Source organism: Ursus maritimus, unplaced genomic scaffold (assembly GCF_017311325.1).
Source record: "Ursus maritimus isolate PB19 unplaced genomic scaffold, ASM1731132v1 scaffold_24, whole genome shotgun sequence".
Classification (NCBI taxonomy): domain Eukaryota; kingdom Metazoa; phylum Chordata; class Mammalia; order Carnivora; family Ursidae; genus Ursus; species Ursus maritimus.
Window position 1 is genome coordinate 14,372,827 of NW_024424897.1, and position 18,172 is coordinate 14,390,998.

General features: G+C 47.0%; 1 protein-coding gene across 9 annotated transcripts in view; it reads left to right on the plus strand.

Annotated features, from left to right (window-relative positions):
- Window positions 1–2,214: 2,214 nt before the first annotated feature.
- Window positions 2,215–18,172, plus strand: part of PECAM1 (platelet and endothelial cell adhesion molecule 1) — a 70,503-nt gene continuing 54,545 nt past the window's right edge. For 3 of the 9 annotated variants that reach the window (XM_008693621.2, XM_008693624.2, XM_008693620.2), the window contains exons 1-3: window positions 2,215–2,475; window positions 17,196–17,351; window positions 17,438–17,464. In XM_008693621.2, the coding sequence (XP_008691843.2) occupies window positions 17,288–17,351; window positions 17,438–17,464 (91 nt within the window). In that variant the 5' untranslated portion in view covers window positions 2,215–2,475; window positions 17,196–17,287. Of the gene's footprint in view, window positions 2,476–7,988; window positions 8,050–13,892; window positions 13,977–17,195; window positions 17,352–17,437; window positions 17,465–18,172 lie in introns of those variants that run through there. The other 6 variants (XM_008693619.2, XM_008693622.2, XM_040640393.1 and 3 more) reach the window with 5 other exon arrangements.

An 18,172-nucleotide genomic window follows, 5' to 3' on the forward strand; every position in this document is an offset into this window, starting at 1 on the left:
GGGCTCCCTGGTGAGCAAGGAGTCTGGTGCGGGATTCAGCCCCAGGACCCTCGGATCATGACCAAAGGCAGCAGCTTAACCAACTGAGCCACCCAGGTGTCCCAAGAACTAACTTTCTAAGATTTTTTTTTTAATTAATATATTTATTTGACAGAGACAGCCAGCGAGAGAGGGAACACAAGCAGGGGGAGTGGGAGAGGAAGAAGCAGGCTCATAGCGGAGGAGCCTGATGTGGGGCTCGATCCCAGAACGCCGGGATCACGCCCTGAGCCGAAGGCAGACGCTTAACGACTGCGCCACCCAGGCGCCCCCCAAGAACTAACTTTCTGAAAGCAGGGCCGTCCTTCACGCATACCCTCAGATTAGGGTGCTTCAGCCCTGTGTGTTAAACGAATGCTGAGTTCACAGAAGGCTGTTTTCCAGCTGCCATTTACGCACCAGGCGTCAAGGTTAGGCACCTTGACATCTAACAGTTTAGTCAGGTCACTCCACACTGGGCCCAGGTGGCCAAGGACCAGCGTTTGGCCATTGTAGCAGGCAGTGTCCCTGAATAGCTCCCTCTGAATGCCTGAGAGCCCCTCCCAACCCCCTGCCCTGCCCTGACTAGGCCTAGAAGGTGTCTCCGCTCTCCGAGCCAGGCCAGGAGGCCCTCAGCCTTACCAGAGCTGCATGACCCATGCAATCTGTAAACAGTGACGGATTCAAGTAACACATACACCTGTAACCCACAGGCTGCTCAGTTGACAAAAGACAAACCAAACTCCATGTTGGGCAGCCAGTCTCTCCTGCAGCTTCACTTGAAAAATGAAACCAAACTCTTCATGCAAATACTTAGATTTCAAACTAAGTTGTGGAGCGGCTGAGGCCCTCCACTTAAAAACAGCCTCCCTTAAATCTATAGAGCCAGAATGCAGACCAGGGGTTGCCTGGGACTTGGGGATGGATTGGGGACTGACTGAAAATGGGCAAGAGGAAACTTACGGAGTTACAGGAGTGTCCTAAGACCAGATTGGGGTGGCAGTTGCACAACTCTACCTATTTACAAAATATAGCAAATATTTACATTAAGTATAAATATAAATATAGCTGAAATTCAGCAAAAAACCAAAAACGGGACATTCAGTTAAGTTGGAATTTCGGCCGCTGTTTTAACGGGATGAGTTGTCTCTGGCACATCTCTCCCTCACCGGCCCTGTCCTTCTGTTGTGAAAAGGCCAACCGTCCCCGCGCTGTGGGGCTCTCGTCATAGAGCATGGTATCGTGCTGGGCATAGTGTAAGGTCCTGAAAGAGAATGATGGACGTGGCATATATTGAAGAGCTCTCAAGATGGTGCAGGGCCACCCAGGTGTGGTGTAGTGCTGGGCCTGCTGGATAGTCTGCACACCTATGCCCCATGTAGGCCTTTAAGAAGAGCCCAAACCCCTTCCCCGGGGTCTCGGGAACAGAGGACTTCCGGTGTGACTTTCCATCTGGCAGAAGCCTCCTCTTTCTTCCTCTACCTGTGTGGTTCTGGAGGCTCAGGTTGGAGAGGTGCCAGGCATCTAACCAACTCCGGAGTTGGGAATGTGTTTGCAGGGAACCAGAGGAAGGGAAAAATCCTCCTGCCGACTATCCCTCACATGCTTCCTCGTGATTTATCACTATGGAAACTGAACTCTTTTCCTCTTTGCTGCGGCTGGTTGGGGGCGCACATTGTTGATGCCACGGCTCACGGTTCAGAAGTTCCTTCCTCTTTCCTGTTGCAGAAATGCCACAGTAACTGTTGTCCAAGAACTGCAGCTCACACCTGAAGAGCTGGATCTTGGGAAAAACAATCTCATTTGATTCCCCAGGGGCTGGGGGGGCCTTCTGGGTAAGTGGCGGCCAGAGAACAATGCAGCCTCCGGGGCTGAACTGGGGCCCAGCTTTTCCCCTTCCTTCAGCTTTCTGAGCTAGGAAAGTTTTAAAAATGGATTTTTTCAGGCAGTCATAGGTAGTATTGTGTGAGGGGGGCCAAAGACTTCAACTCCAAGTCCCTTTGTGCGGGCAAAGCCTCCTACAGGGGCAGGGCAGAGCCCACCGCTTGTGGAAACCCCAAGAGAAATCTGTTCCTCCAAGGGTACGGCTTGCGGATGGAGGGCAGAGGTGGATAGGGGAGAAGGGAGATGCAAATGCCCCGGGATTGGCATGCAGGGGGCAGATACACTGTGTCGTCATCATGTCACTTCCACATTCATGGGAGTTTCAGGGGTTGTCAGCTGGGGCCTCGTGAGAGCTGGCTCTGCTGGGGTTGGCCCAACACTCAGGCCACTCTTTAGAAGCCAGTGCCTGGGTCAGGGCACCTGGGCCTGCCATCACACACACTGTGCCAGGTCCTGGATGTGAGGACACAGGGCAAGTGGTGAGTGGGGATCCCAGAGACAGTGAAGGAAGCTCCCTGGCCAGGAAGTCTTGAGACACTGCCAGGCTCAGCAGGCCCCTCTCTGGCTGCACGGGTAAGTCACGGCCAACCTCAGGGACTGTCTCTGTAAGCCAGCCTAAGGGGTGGCTCTTTGGCCTCATCCTATGGGGAAAGAGGGGACTAAGGACACCTCACATTTTTCCAGCTCACTGTTCTAGAGGTCCATATGGGGATAATTTTCTGGTGCAACTGAACATGAAATTATCTGGGAGGAAAATGTTCCCTGAGGACCTGGGGCATTTCAATGCATCTCTAGAATAATGTTCAAAAATCCTCCTTTACTTCCTTGAATATCCAGGATCCTTCCCAGGTCTCAAAATGTTTCCGTTCACTTTCCACCTAGAATGTCCCTTTACTTGGAGCATGTTTGCTCCTTGTCACCCTGGGGGAGGACTTCCGAGGTTTTTTTCCAGGTTCTAAGTAGCAGTGTGAAAATTCTGGTTTGTTTCTGTCGGTGGAGTGGCCTGAGCCTCTAGGTCCCAGGGGAGCCCCGGCATTAGGGAGAAGCAGATGGTGATAGACGTGGTCTTGCCAAATGCCTTCAGAACAGCTCAGATCACCTCTTCCTCTCGGAACAAGAGAATGAGCCTCTTTGAGGAGGGCATTCTGATTCTCCCTGATTCACTCTGTGCCTGTGGGACCAGCAGAAAGAGAGGACTTTCGAGCAAAGGACTCCCCCCACACCACCTTGAAGGGTGTCACTCCCCGTAAGACCTCAGGAGAATTGGAGAGTTGGAGGCCAGAGGGTATCACCGAATGCAGTCATCCCCCAATGACTGTGTCAGAGCAGTCAACCAGAGCTTGAATCCTTCAGGGACGGGGACCTGGTCCATTTTTTAAAAAACAGAGATTTTGATTGATGTAACAGTAGATTCACATCATTTGTAACAATATAGAGTGATCCCTGCGCACTTTGCCTGGTTTCCGTTTTGCAAAACTATAGGATAATAGCACACCCAGGACACTGGCATTGATACAACCCATGATCCCATTTAATCTCCCCATTTTTACTTGGAGTGTGTGTGTGTGTGTGTGTGTGCGCGTGTGCAGCTTCAACACGTCTGTGGGTTCCCGTATCTGCGGCCACAGTCCAGATACAGTCCTGGCACAGCAGGGATCCCACCTGTTAACCTTTCATAGCTGTACCCACTTCCTTCCCAGTCCCCATTCCCCATTCCTGGAAACCTTGAATCTGTCCTCCATTTATAAAATGTTGTTACTTTAAAAAAGTTAGGGAAATAGAATCATATTTGGGGGGATTGGCTTTTTTTGCTCAGCATATTTTCCTGGAGATTCATTCAATTTGTTGCAAATAGTTTGTTCCTTTTTTTAAAAAGATGTATTTATTTATTTATTTTAGAGAGACAGAGAGCAAGCGAGCGCGGTCACACACAGGGTGGGGGGAGGGGCAGAGGGAGAGAGAGAACCCTCAAGCAGACTCCCCACCGAATGCAGAGTCAGACGCAAGGCTCCGTCCCAGGACCCCGGGATCACAACCTGAGCTGAAATCCAGAGCTGGCCGCTTAACCAACTGAGCCACCCACACACCTTCAGTTTGTTTCTTTTTAGTGCTGAGGAATATTCCATAGTCTGGATGTACCACCATTCATCTAACCCTTCACCCACTGAAGGACATCTGGACTGAGCCCAGCTTTTCTGGGAAAACTGGAATTACGAATAAAGCTGCTGCGAACATCCACGTGCAGACTTTTGTGTGAACACATGCTTTTTATTTCTCCGGGCAACTGGCGCCTTTTTTTTTTTTAAGGTTTTATTTATTCATTTGACAGAGATAGAGACAGCCAGCGAGAGAGGGAACACAAGCAGGGGGAGTGGGAGAGGAAGAAGCAGGCTCCCAGCGGAGGAGCCTGATGTGGGACTCGATCCCACATCGCCGGGATCACGCCCTGAGCGGAAGGTAGACGCTTAACCACTGTGCCACCCAGGCGCCCCCAACTGGTGACTTTTTAAACAGCTCGAATTAAAGCAGATCCTTGAGGTTTGTGGGGGATCCATTTGGAAAGCCAATGTGTCCTCACATTCTCAATATTAGAAATGTTTACACAGGCTCCCAGCTTGGTCCTAAATCACATGAATCTCATGTCTGTCTAGAAGCACTGTTTCCTGTGCATATTCTCATACTCCAACTTGGCTGCCTTTTTTTATTTGTATGTATCTATTTATTTTAATTTTGTTTAATCAGGTAATGAAGCTATAAAGAAACAGGAAACATGAAGACAGTTGTATAGAACAAATTGAAGGATTACATCCTAGAATAACCTTGGTGAATAAATACTTCATACTCGGAGTTTTTCACCTTTTTCAGACTTTGACCCCTTTGGTCTTTGTTCAAAACCGAAGAGTTTCCTATTGGGGGGGCATTTCAAGAAACCCTGAAATGTTTTTCCTCTAGAGGTGTTTGTGCAAGGAGTTCAGGCCTTAGAGTCAGGCATCCGATATTCCAACAGGCTTTACCACTTAAACTCGCTGTGGGATCTTGGGCAAGTGTACTAGCCTCTCTGAGAGTCTCGTTTTTCTCCTGTAACATGAGGCTATTACTGGCCTCTGAGTCACAGGATCCAGTGAGACAGTCGATGAGACCTGCTAAATGCTCTGTACCATTTTAGCAGGAACCCCTCTCTCCAAATCTATTTAAAATAATGCAGGGCTTCACTGAAGTTTGTTTGAAGGGGACTTTGAGGGGAGAGTTGTATCTCACTTCGCAGAGAAAATCCCAGTACGGAGGTGTCTCCCTCAAAATCAAGTCCAGGCCAGCACTTCCAGGTCAGCCACTTGCTCTGTGTCCCTCACTCCCAGATGGACCCCTTTCTTCCTCAGTTCTGTGTGTCTCGTCTGGGGCCTTTGTCATTCTGCCTCCCCCCCGCCCCTCCAGGGAATGAAGACTGGGAGCTCTTCGGCTACATTTGGTTTTCCTTTTTGTTTTGGTTCCTGTCGTGCTTGCTGTTCAAGTGGTCAGACTGATCTGCTCAAGTTTCCACAACAGGGACACATGCATTTTCTTGCTGTCTGGCTGGTCATCCCCAAGCTCCATGAACAACATCATGGTCCTTTCTAGCATCGAGCCAGAACTGTGATCCCAGCCCACAAGCAACAGAGGCCCCTTGACCACCTTTGCGATAACAACTTTCTTCTTTCCTTTTCCTCTGTCTTTAATCCTGGCAATCAGTAGGAACACCGCTCTGACCCATCGCATTTGTTTTGACAAATATCTGCCTTCTTAGTGGTGTATTTATCAGTAAGATGAAGAGGTGTTCGGCAGGCACAATCTCCCCCTAGAGAGAGGAGGAGTGGCCTACGCGGCTGCCGGAGTCCTCAGGAACTGGCAGTAACACTTGCCCCTTGCTGGAGGCTGTATTTGCCCAACATCGGCCCAGGGGAGTTTCCGCAGCTGTCTACAAATGTTTTCCCCCCTCTCTCAGCTGTCTTTAAAAACCTTCGTGAAACTTGTCCTCACTGGCTGGTTGCACCGTTCTAACTGAAATACACCTCCCTGTAATTTCTACCTGGAGGCAGAAAAAAAGTCCAATTTTTCTTTCACATAAAAACAATGCAATTATTTAAAGATAATTATCAGATGCTCCCCAGATCTTTCTTAATCTTAACATTCCCACTTCCTTCAAATGCTCCTCTCAGGATGTGGTGTGAAGCTCCTGCCTTAGCATTTTTGTCACGTGTCTACATGTGTCTGGGTGTCGCCCACGTAACTGAGCTTGCATGACAACACGCAGGGCTGTCTCCTCCCCTCTTCTGAACTCCTTACCTCTGTTCATGTGGCCTGCGATGATGGTGGCCAGGCGCCTTCCAACTCATCAGTCTTTCCCACACGTTGTACTGTTAATCGACATCTCCCTCATCCTGTGTTTGTAAACGGTCTGCTTTTTTGTTTTTTCTTTTTACATTAAAATTAACTATTTATTTTAGTTATTCAGCATGAAACAAAAACTTATCATTAACTTAGAAAGAAAATAAAATTCAATTAACTTAGTCACATACTTCAGGCAGCAAAACAGAATATTCGTGTGGAGAAGTGGTCTCTGGGAACTAAGATCAGGAGCTTAACTTCCTATGGTGGACCATCGCTTGGCCCGTCGCCCCCTCCCAGTGACACCCTTTTGACTGCTGAGTCTGTCGGTTGGCCTCTTAGCTATCTCTCCCAGTGCTGTGTCATCCACTCAGCATGCTCTCGAGCGTCGGGTGTGAGCCGGCCATAAAAATGACCAGCAGCGGGCGGAGGACAGAGTGGCATCTCCACTCCATTAGAGATGCCCTTTGAATTGCCCTTGGTCAAAGCTCTTTTGATTTAGTTGTCCCATACACTGCAGATATCACACACTTCTCCACGAGGACTCGAGGACAGACCTGGTCAGATGTCTTGCTGAAATTCAGAAACCCTGTACCTGCAGTATATTACTGTTTCAACAAATCTAGTAACCCTGACAACAAAGAAACCAGGTTAACTTGTCCTGACTTATTTTTAGAAGATCCTGCTGGTTTCTGGTCATTTCCACCTCCTGCCTGGAAGCTGCAGGTGCCCTCTGCCAACACCTGGGAGAGTTCTGCTCTGATCTGCACCTGTCTGTTGGGTGCTAGGCACCCCCGCCCTCAGTCCCTGCACTGAGCACTCCTCCTCTACTCCCTACTTCATGACCCAGGCAGTGTCTCGTCCTTAACACCTGGCCTGACCTTTCCTGGGCGTGACCCTCAAGGGCAGCTCTGTCAGGACCTGGCCCAGACTCCCCGTTCTCCACCCGTCCCTAAACTCCCAACAGCAGAGGTCTGGGCTCCTTCCATAATTTTGTTTGTTTCAACAGCCTTTATGGGGGTTCTGCACACCATAAGCCAACATCACTCGCTAGGAGAAGATTTTAGGGGATGCTTAGACACACCAGGAAGTTTTCACATACCTAATAAATAATCTGCTGGAGTTTTGTAGAGGGTAGGTATCCAGGCCCCTGGGATCTGTGGTTTTGGGATTCCCTGTCTCCAACTTTTAAAGTCAGGACACTTTTGGGGTCTCAGGCTAGATACTAGAAGGGATCCAGGCTGCCCCCACGCTTCCAACACTTGGAGGCCCAGCCCAGAAATAACATCAACCTGCCTGGCCAAAAAAAGTGCGGAGGAGGAGAAGCCTCGGAGGCAGGAGCCATTACCTCCTTTTAAAGCAGGTGATGGAGGGGTTGGCTGGGAGATGGAAGGATTGGCTGGGAACCGAGGAGAGAGCACCCACAGCTCATGGGCTCCCAGGTCCTGCTTTCTCCGCAGCTCCCCAACCAGGCATCTTGTTTCAGCTGAGGTGAGAGTTGCTCATTGTAAGAAGTTGACATACACTTCTGCTGACCCCATGAAAAGGGACGAAGCAACACATATATTGGACTAAGAACCACTCTGGTTGGTAATGTTTTAATTTTTTTTCTAAAAAGATTTTATTTATTTGACAGAGAGTGGGAGAGAGAGAGAGAGCCCACAAGCAGGGGGAGTGGCAGGCAGAAGGAGAAGCAGGCTCCGCTGAGCAGAGAGCCCAGGACCCGGAGAGCATGACCTGAGCCAAAGGCAGACGCTTAACTGACTGAGCCACCCAGGCGCCCCGGTAACGTTTTACATATTTTAAAGTATTTTTCTCTCTTAAATTCCCAGAGCCTATGTGCAGAAGAGGGCAAACCATGCAGGGATGATATGAACAGCGGCCATCAGCCAACATCCCTGGTCTCTTAGCTTCTGTGTTTTCTGCTACTTCTGCTTAATCTCTAATATTAAAATACTAGGAGCAGGACGGATTTCTAAAGTCCAATGCTTTAGGCTTAAGAAAACAGGTGAGAGAAATGGCTGCCATCTTTTCCCAGGCCAGGTGAGGCTCTGGAACTCATGGTGGTGGGAGTCTACAGGCACTGATGGGGTGACATGTGGGATGGGGACACTGTTGCTGCTGGAAGTCCCCCAAACGAGGGGATAATGCTCCATTAAAAACATCTTTAAGTTATAGACAGTGGACTTAAAAGTAATCCCTGCATGCAGGCAGCTGCTTGCTGGGTGCCACCTGCAGGGAAGGGAAACGACCAGATCTTCCCCTGGGATTAAGGGGCTGAAAGCTGGGAGCTTGAAGAGACTTGGGGCCCAGTTATGATTTCAGCCTCGTAGTTAAATGGCTTGTGGGGGCTGAGCAGAGAACCTAATCAGTGTTTGTCAGACTGTTTTCTGAGTACATTTAGCATTTGCTCAACAGCCAACGTAAAAACAAACTTCTGGATCAAAACCATCCCATGAGAAGCTGGAAACGGCTTGTACTTTAAACCAAAGTCCTTTTTTGTATCCAAAATTCATTTTGGTGATTTCTAGATAAACCATAACTGTTTCCCCCCCTCCCCCCACCAAGAGTTGTTCCTGGCAGGGTAATTCCTCCTTGAACTTATGATAAACCAATGAAGGTTTCCTCTTATTTTAGCAAAGTTTACTTCGTCTTGGATAAAAGGACAGAAAAAAGAGAGTGAAGACAAAAAAAAAAAGTCCATCATTTATTATTGTTATCTGCTACCACCGCTGCTAGGATAGTATCGAGAGTGGCGGCCATCTAAGGGATGTATAGTTCGCTAGTACTTCTGGATTCGATCAAGGCACCTTTGACATCCTCATGAGGAAGCCTCATAGCCTCATGGAAATGGTGTGGGATACATGACAGCAGAGGAAGGGAATTTGTAGCTTGCTAAACATTTATATCAAAAAGATTTTTATTAAGATCAGCCCGGGGCAGGGGCGCCTGGGTGGCTCAGTGGGTTAAGCATCTGACTTTTTGATTTCAGCTCAGGTCATGATCTCAGGGTTGTGAGATGGAGCCCTGTGTCCCTTCTGCGCTCAGCATGGAGTCTGCTTCAGATTTTCTCTCTCCTTCTCCCTCTGCCCCTCCCCTGTTCGTGTGTTCTCTAAATAAATAAAATAAAATAATAAAATAAAATAAAACAAAAAATTTCAAGTTGGTGACAGCAGAGCATAAAACCAAACACAACCCCTTCTGAGCACAGGCCCTGTGTGACTGCCCAGATTACACACCTGGGAAGCTGGTCCTGGTCTCGTGACTCATGTGTGTCAGGTCAGAGGCTGGATCTGAGTTTTCTATCAGGAAAGTATTCTTCAAGGTCTGTGACTGGAGGCCTCAGAGCAAGCCAGACAGACAGACACAGCCTGGTAGACGTGACCCTGAGAAACTTCTGCCTCCGTTTCCCCATCCCTCACAGGGATCCTGACCCCACATGTAGAGGGCTGATAGTGGCCCCCACAGATAATCAGGTCCTATTCCCTGGAACCTGTGAATGTTACCTAATACGGGGAAAAAAAAGGTCTTTGCGAATGTGATCAGACAGAGATCTTGAGATGGAGAGATTATCCTGAATTATCTGGGTGGGCCCTAAATGCCATCATAAGTGTCCTTAAAAGAGAGAGGGAGATTTGACATACAGGGGACAGGCAATGAGAAGATGAAACAGAGAGACCTTTGAAGATGCTGGCCTTGCAGATGGGTGTGATGCGGCCATGGCCACGGTTGCCAGCAGCCCCCCAGAAGCTGGAGAGGCTGGAGCTGGAGCCTCTGGAGGGAGTGTGGCCCTGAGGACACCTTGGTTTTGGTTCGGTGGTACTGATTTTGTATTTCTGCCCTCCAGAACCGTGAGAGGATAAGTCTGTGTTGTCTAAAGCGCCCAAGTTTGTGGGGATTTGTTACAGTAGCCACAAGAAACTAAAACACCTGCCTCCTAGGGTTTTTAAAATAACAGCTTTATGGAGACGTATTTCACACACTGTACCATTCAACTATTTAAAGTGCACAATTCGGTGGTCTTTAGTCTACTGACAGAATTGTGCAACTATCATCAAACCAATTTTTAGAACTTTTTTCCCAATGCTTTTTAAAAAAAGATTTATTTACTTATTTGAGAGAGAGATCACGCACAAGTGGGAGGGGCAGGGGAAGAGGAGGAGAGAGACTCTTTTTTTTTTTTTTTTTTAAGATTTTATTTATTTGATGGAGAGAGAGACAGCCAGGGAGAGAGGGAACACAAGCAGGGGGAGTGGGAGAGGAAGCAGGCTCCCAGCGGAGCAGGGAGTTCGATGCAGGGCTCGATCCCAGGACCCTGGGATCACACCCTGAGCCGAAGGCAGACGCTTAATGACAGAGCCACCCAGGGGCCCCGGGAGAGAGACTCTTAAGCAGACTCCCTGCTGAGCATGGAGCCAGACAGGCACCTTGATCTCACGACCCTGAGATCATGACCTGAGCTGAAACCAGGGGTCAGATGCTCAACAGACTGTGCCACCCAGGCTCCCCAACTTCTGAAAGTTTTTAAGCACCCCTACAAAGAAACTCCCTACCCATTAGCAGTCACTCTATTTCCTCCAACTCCCCCAGCCCTCGGAAACTACTCATCTACTTCTGTCTCTAAAGATTTGCCTATTGGGGACATTTCATATATATATATAGAATCATATAATATGTGGCCTTTCATATTTCTTTCACTTAGCATGACATTTTCAAGGTTCATCCATACGGTAGCAAGTTTCATCCATACTTCATTCTTTTTCTGCCAAATAATATTCTATTGTATGGATACACCACTTTTGTTTATCCATTCATCAGTTGGTAGACATTTGCATTCCTTCTACTTTTTGGATATTGTTTAAAATGCTGCTATAAACATTTGCATATAAGTGTGTAAACATGTTTTCATTTCCTTTGGGTCTATACCTAAGAATGGAATTGCTGCTGGGTCACATGGCAATTCTATTTTTAACCTTTTGAGGAATTGCCGGACTGCTTTCCAAAGTGGCTGCATCATTTTGCAATCCCACCGGCCATGTATGAGGGTTCCAGCTTCTCCACATGGTCACCAACACTTATAATCGTCTGTCTTTTTAATTATAGTTATTCTACTGGTATGAAGTAATATTTCATTGTGGTTTTGATTTACAATCCCCAAATGACTAACAAAGTTGAGCATCTTTTCATGTGCTTATTGGCCAAATATTTATTCAAGTCCTTTGCCTATTTTTTTTTTAACTGGTTGTCTTTTTGTTGTTGAGTCATAAGAGCTCTTTATATATCCTGGATCCTCATCAGGTAGATGATTTCCAAATATTTCCTCCCATTCTGTGAATTGCCTTTCCATTTCTCGAAGGTGTCCTTTGCCACAGAAGTTTGTAATTTCAATGAAGTCCAATTCCTCTATTTTTCCTTTTGTTGGTTGCGCTTTGGGAAACAGAATGCTCAAATACCTGTAGAGTGTTTTCATTTTGGCGCCTGAGACATGATGGTGCTCTTGGCCCCATTCCCAGGCCAGTGCCTGGGCAACTCACAGCAGGCTCCTTGGCCCCTGAGGCTGTTGTGTGGCTGATTGGTATCAGGGCCCACTTGTCCACTAGGCCCCAGAAGCATAGTGCCAGGGTCCACGATACTTTTAGGGGCTCATGAAGGAAGTTATTTTGTAATCAGAAGAATAAAAAAGAACTTTAGGTCAAAGAAATGTTTTAATATGATTGTAACTCTAATACATTCTTGCTTATACCAATGCAGTTGTAAAATATAATTAATTTTTTTTTCATGGAGGGAGGTTCCCCTGAAGACAAAAATGCCTACAGCCATGAGTTAAAATACAATCTTATGCCCTGTCACTGGAGGGGGGCCTCCAGCAGGGGATGAAACAGCACTGATCATCTCCTCCCCCCACCCCCACCCCACAAGATTTCCCCCTGCCTCCCTTTTGCCTAGCTACCCATCTCTGTGAGGCGGCTGGGGTTGTGAGGACAGCACCTGGGTGGGCATTGAATTAGGCCTTTGGGTCCCTCCCCTTGAGCTTATTAAGTTAAGTCGAGATGAGTTGCTAAAGCTGGGGCCCAAACCAGACCTCTAACCATTGTTGTTCTGTTCTTATTGTGCCCTGCTGGTTACCTGTGCTTTCCAATGCTAACTCTCCTTTGATCTTCATAACAAGCCTGTGAAATGGGTAGAATGGGTATATTATCCGCATTTGACAGGCAAGGAAAGCAAACCTCAAAACACGGAAGCTTGTTAAACTGCAGAGAAGGGACTGGAACCCCAGGCTTAGTCTTCCATTGCGGTGACTTCCAAATTCAGCGAACAGGGCTTAGTCCTGCTCATGGACTCGCCAAGGTTACTGAGCTGCAGCCACAGGCTGGGGGGATGGTCAGCACCTTCTTTCCTGTCTCTGTGGTCATGAAATAGATGGATGGTCACCATGCCCGGCGCTGTGGCTCTCTGGCCTGCCGCCTCCTCCCCCACTCTTTCCCGACCCTACCCCTGGCTTCTCAGAAAAAGCACTTCCTGAGGTTTATTACGGCAGACAGTTTTTTCCTGAGGTTAATGAATTGCTGTGTTCCAGATTTGTGTGACTTCCCGGCGTTGGAAGGCAGAAGCACAGCATGCAGAAACCACTCTGTTCTCCTTCAACTCCCTTTCACCAAGAAGAGGAAGAAGGGAGCAAAATTATTTGAGGAGCTTCTTGGTTTTTGGTGTTTTTTTTTTTTTTTCTGATTAAGGAGTCCACTAAGGACAAAGGGCAGGAAGGGGAGAGCTATGTGAGGGCCACACACACATAAAAAGCCACTCAATTTATGATTTTTTTTTAAAAAGGTGAACTAGAAAACCTTCCATTTATACATTTTTAATTTTTAGTAAGACACTCATATTTCACAAAGAATAAGGAGCCTGATCATCTTTTCCATGAATAAAATAAATGAGGGAGAATATACACTTCAGTTCTTACATCACAGCCAGGGCTGAGAGAGGAGGAAGAGATTGCCTTGGGAGCTAGAAAGAGGGGTTCCCGCAGGAAGAGAGAGGGAGACAGCCCCACAGAGAGTGGTGGGGGAGGCTCTCCCGTGAAGGATCAGACTCATGTGGACTTGGCTCCCGGGGCCTAGGGTAGATACAACAGCCATGCCAAATGATTTCTAACACCCGAGGCACAGCTTTATTTTAGACTTGAATTTCCTAATTCGATTTTTATTAGGTAATACATTAACATGACTTAAAACACTAAGAGACACAAGGTTTATGAGGAAAAGTATACTGAGAACCATAGAACATTCCTGTTTGTGGAGAGAGATGCTGTGTTCCTGGGCTAGAATACTCTCGGTCGGGCTAAAATGTCACTTCTCCCCAAACTGGTTTACAGATTCAGTGCAATTTCAGTAAAAATCTCAGAAGGCTTGGCCTTTTTTTTTTTTTTTTTTTGGTAGAAACTGAGAAGTTGATTTTAAAATTCATAAGGAAAGGTCAAGGGGACTAGAATAGCTCAAATTGAGACAGAGCAAGGGAGAGGACGCCCTCAACCCAGACCGCAGAAGTCCAGCGTTCCTCTTATTTATTTTTTTAAAGGATTTTATTTATTTATTTGTCAGAGAGAGAGAGTGCCCTGTGCGAATCCTGCCGGAACGTGGATGCCGGCTGCCCACCAGAGGAGGGGCTCCACTACCGAGACTGGGGAAGACTGAAGCAAACCAGTCTGCACTAAGGTGGGCCCCAGCGCTGACCTTTCATCAACTAAAAATCACTCCCTGGCTGGAGACTTAACATGCCAGTGAGACGAGCGATGCATGACGAAGCACGTCCTGTCCAGTGCGCCTGGGCGCCCCGCTTCCTGCATCCCGCCCCCCCACCCCGCCTTTACCTGTTCCAGGCGCTCCTTTCCCGCCTCAGCCTCTACAGGCTTTCCTTGGCCTTTGTTCAGAGAGCCGGCCTGAGGGAACCTTCCCTTTGTGCTGTCTCCCTTGAGCTCCAACGGAAACCCCAGTAACAGCCTTGTCTGGAGCTTCGAGTTTGGCCTCTCCGTTCTTGGAGAGCCCCAGCACCCGAGCTGGTAACGTGTGGAGCCACCGGAACTCCCATACATGGCTGGCAGGAGTGTAAGATGGTGTAGCCACTTTGGAGAAGAGTGGCAGTTTCTTGAAATGTTAAACATACAATCCAGGCATTCTCCTCCTGGCTTTTTACCCAAGAGAAATGAAAGTGTATGTCCATACAAAGGCATGGGCCTAGCAGCTCTCTCTGTTAGCTCAAAATCGGAACGACCCAAATGTTCATTAGTAAACAATGATAAGCAAACTGTGATATATTCATGCAATGAAATACCACTCGGCAATAAAAAGAAATTAATATTTGACGACGCTGATTGAAAGAAGATAGACTCCCCCAAAGTATGTACTGTATAATTCCATTTTTTATAAAATTCTAGGAATGCAAACTTTACCCATAAGGACAGAAAGCAGATAAGTGTTTGCAATGAGGGATGGTGGCTGTGGGGTGGATATTAGAGAGGTTACATATTAATTTACATGTTAGAGAGGTTAGCTCTTTGTCTATGATGTAAACTGCAAATATTTTTTTCCAGTTTGTATTTTTTTCTCTTGACTGAACTTTTTTTTTTGGCGGGGGGGTGGAGAACTCTTTTTTCATGGAGTATAATTTGTCAGTCTTTTATAATTTCTGGATTTTAAGTCAGAGTTAAACCAGCCTTTGCCATTCAACGGTCATGAGGAATTCTTTCATGTTTTCTTCTAGAACTCCTATGGTTTCATTTGTCCTTTCAGATAGTTGGCCCATTTGGAATTTATTCTGGGGCATGGTGTGAGTGGTGGGATACGGTTTTTTCTGCTTTTCTTTTAAAATATCAAGACTTATTTTGAAATGAAGTTTTATTTTCTCGTGTGTTCTAAAACTGTTAGCATTGTGTATGAAACAATGACTAAGTCTTAGAAGTTTACTTTGGGACTTAGGGGCATTGGGTGGGGCATTTACCACCATTGCTTGAACGTTACTTTGAGAAGCAAAAGTTGGTTACTCTACCGTAGGCAAAAGTTATCTTTGAAACCAACATCTATTTTAGGACTCCTGGTGTTTCTTTTTTCTCGCCAAATAAAAATTTGGTGGGTGAGTGGGGGTGATTTCCAGTAGGTTGCTAAAGAAGAGAGTTTACAGTGGGGAATAGAGAATACCAAACACCAAAAGTAATTGACACAATAGAAAATATTCTTTTATTCTGCGTGGCTCTTTAATAGCTCTTCTCATAACTTCCACTGAACCATACATCAGAGAGAGGAGTTGTTCTCTAGCTGGTATTTGCCCTGGGGCAGAGAAGTCTTTGGTTTCTATTTGTCCCATTTCCAAGCTGACTTAGCTTTACTAGTGGCAGCATCAGAGGGTAGCATTTCAGAAACAACACTGCCCTCCGACCTCAAGGCAGTAATAATCTCATTCACCCAATCATCCACTCTACTAATGTATTTTTGTTTTTGTTTTTTTGAGAGAGAGAGAGGGGGGGCACACACTCGTGGGGGGAGGAAGGTCAGAGGGAGAGGGAGAGAGAGAATCCCAAGCAGGCACCACCCCCAGCTTGAGCCGATGCGGGGGGTTTGATCTCACGATCCTGAGACCATGACCTGAGCCAAAATCGCCACCCAGGCGCCCCTCTACTAATGTTTTTTGATCACCTACTAGGTACCAGGCACTGTCCCTGTCATCATGCAGCCAGCAGTCCACTTGGGGGAGGACAGGGCATTATGGCACACTATAGAAAGTGTCTCACAGAGAGAAGACTAGGGACATGAGGACTACAGAGGGGGATGCTGAGGAAGGGCAGCTCGGTGTGGGGGAGACGGGAGAGAATTCTGGAAGAGTGGATGCCTAAACTGAGTTATGATGCATGGGTAGGAATGGGCCAGAAAAGGAGAAGGACAAGAGTCCTCCAGGCAGGGGAACAGCCTCGACAAAGGTGCAGACACGTGATGTGTCCTGGGAACTATAAATTCTAGCAATCAGAATGTAGGGGCCAGGAGAGAATTGGTGAGAGACTTGGCTGGAGAGGTAAGCAAGGGCTGGATTGTGGAGGATTGTAAAGTGACTTTCTCTGGAGGGCAGTGGGGAGCCATCACAAGGTTTCAAACCGGGGAGTGAAAGGAACTGATTCGTATCTTAGAAAGCTCCCTATGGCCTGATGTACTCTGTGTATATTTAAAGGGAGAGGCTGGGGGTGCCTGGTTGGCTTAAGGGGTAGAGCATGCGACTCTTGATCCCAGGGTCGTGAGTTGATCATGGAGCCTACTTAAAAAATAAAAAATAAAATAAAGGTACAGGCTGTAGGGGGTGGCCAGAAGGAACGCATACCTCACAGAGCTGCCTTTATCCACACTGAAACCAACTGCAGAAGCCAGGGAGAGTCTCCTAGGTACAGCAAGTTCGAGCTGAGTTTGCCCCAAGGCAGCTGGTCTGTCTGATGAACCTGCAATTTTCCAGAAAAGTCAGCCCTGTCCCATAGCATTGCTAGGAAAGGCAGGAGGTCCAGACTTATGCTGCATGGAAAGAGGCCCCTGGGCAGTGGGGGTGGGAGAGATGAGCTCAGGAAAAATCGGCAGATCTTGTTGGGTGTCCAAAGAGAGAAGCCCTTTGGGTAGAGGTTGGAAGAGGGAAGAACCCTCTCACCCTACCATGAGAAGGGGCTCCAAACCCAGGTGAGACAGGAGAGTCAGGGGCACTAGAGGCAAATGTCACTTGTACCTTTAAAACAGTCTGCGTTCAGTGGCCCCTCAGGAAGGCCAGTCATTTCCTGAGGAGATATCAGCCCGGCCCATGCTTCATTGTTTCCAATTTCCAGCAATGGCCGCCATTACTTGACCAGCACTACAGCCAGTCTCTCTGCAGCGCCAGAAGTTACCAGAGTGGTTTCTCTACTTTCACAGGGCAGATTTATCTGGGCCACGTGGAAAGCGTCTTCTGCCCCAGGGGCATGGCCCAAAGGCAGAACTAACTGCCCGAAGTCTTGGCTCTCAAGATGCAGCTGGAGTGGGCCCAAGAGGGCAAGATGTGGCTAGGACTTCTGCTGATGCTTCTGCTTTGTGAGTTTTTATTCTCTTCCCACATTTCTTAAACTTCATGAGAATCGAAGCTAATGGAATCAACATATTTCTTCTGTCTCTTCCAGGTCCAAGCCTTGAGGGACAAGAAAACTGTAAGTTGTAAAGTTTCTATCTAGTTTTGCTGTGTCTTTTCAGGATTCTTAAAACTCACATCAGATTTAATGTTTATAAGAACTGAGAAAAATATTCTAATTAAGAGCTAACGTTTATTCCCTTCTGGCATTTTTAGAACGCTTTTAGAATAAAACACTCGTTCTAAGACAAGTTCTAATCAGCATGTTCTAGAAGTCGCATACATTTTTTCTAGAAACTAGTGAATTGCTATCTGTTTGGATTGGAAGGTGATACAAAAGGAGTGATTCCATATTTTATTTTTTGTTGTTTTACCATAAATTTCTTATTTTCGTATTCTCCCCATCCCCTATTGTTTTTAATCACAAATGAGATGTAATTAATTTATTAGATTCATGAGGACAGACCATACTTTAAATTGTTGCTATGACTTTTTCTTCTAAGTGGTCTAAAACAGATATTGGATTTCATTTGCCATTGACCTGAGAAGCTGTGCTTGTGCACAGGAAGGGGGCTTCTGCCTATCTTTAAAGTTTGGTTTATCATCCACTCTAGAGCGAGTTTTGAATCTTTGAGATAAAAGTAAGATGCTTGGCTACGTCCAGGGGCTAACTGGAGGGAGAGCCCACAGAACAGGCTCCCCTTATCAGAGGTCACTTCACTCCACAAAAGAATGGGGGTGACCAGGTTGTGGATAGTTGTACAGCTCTTGGGAGCTGATGTACGTG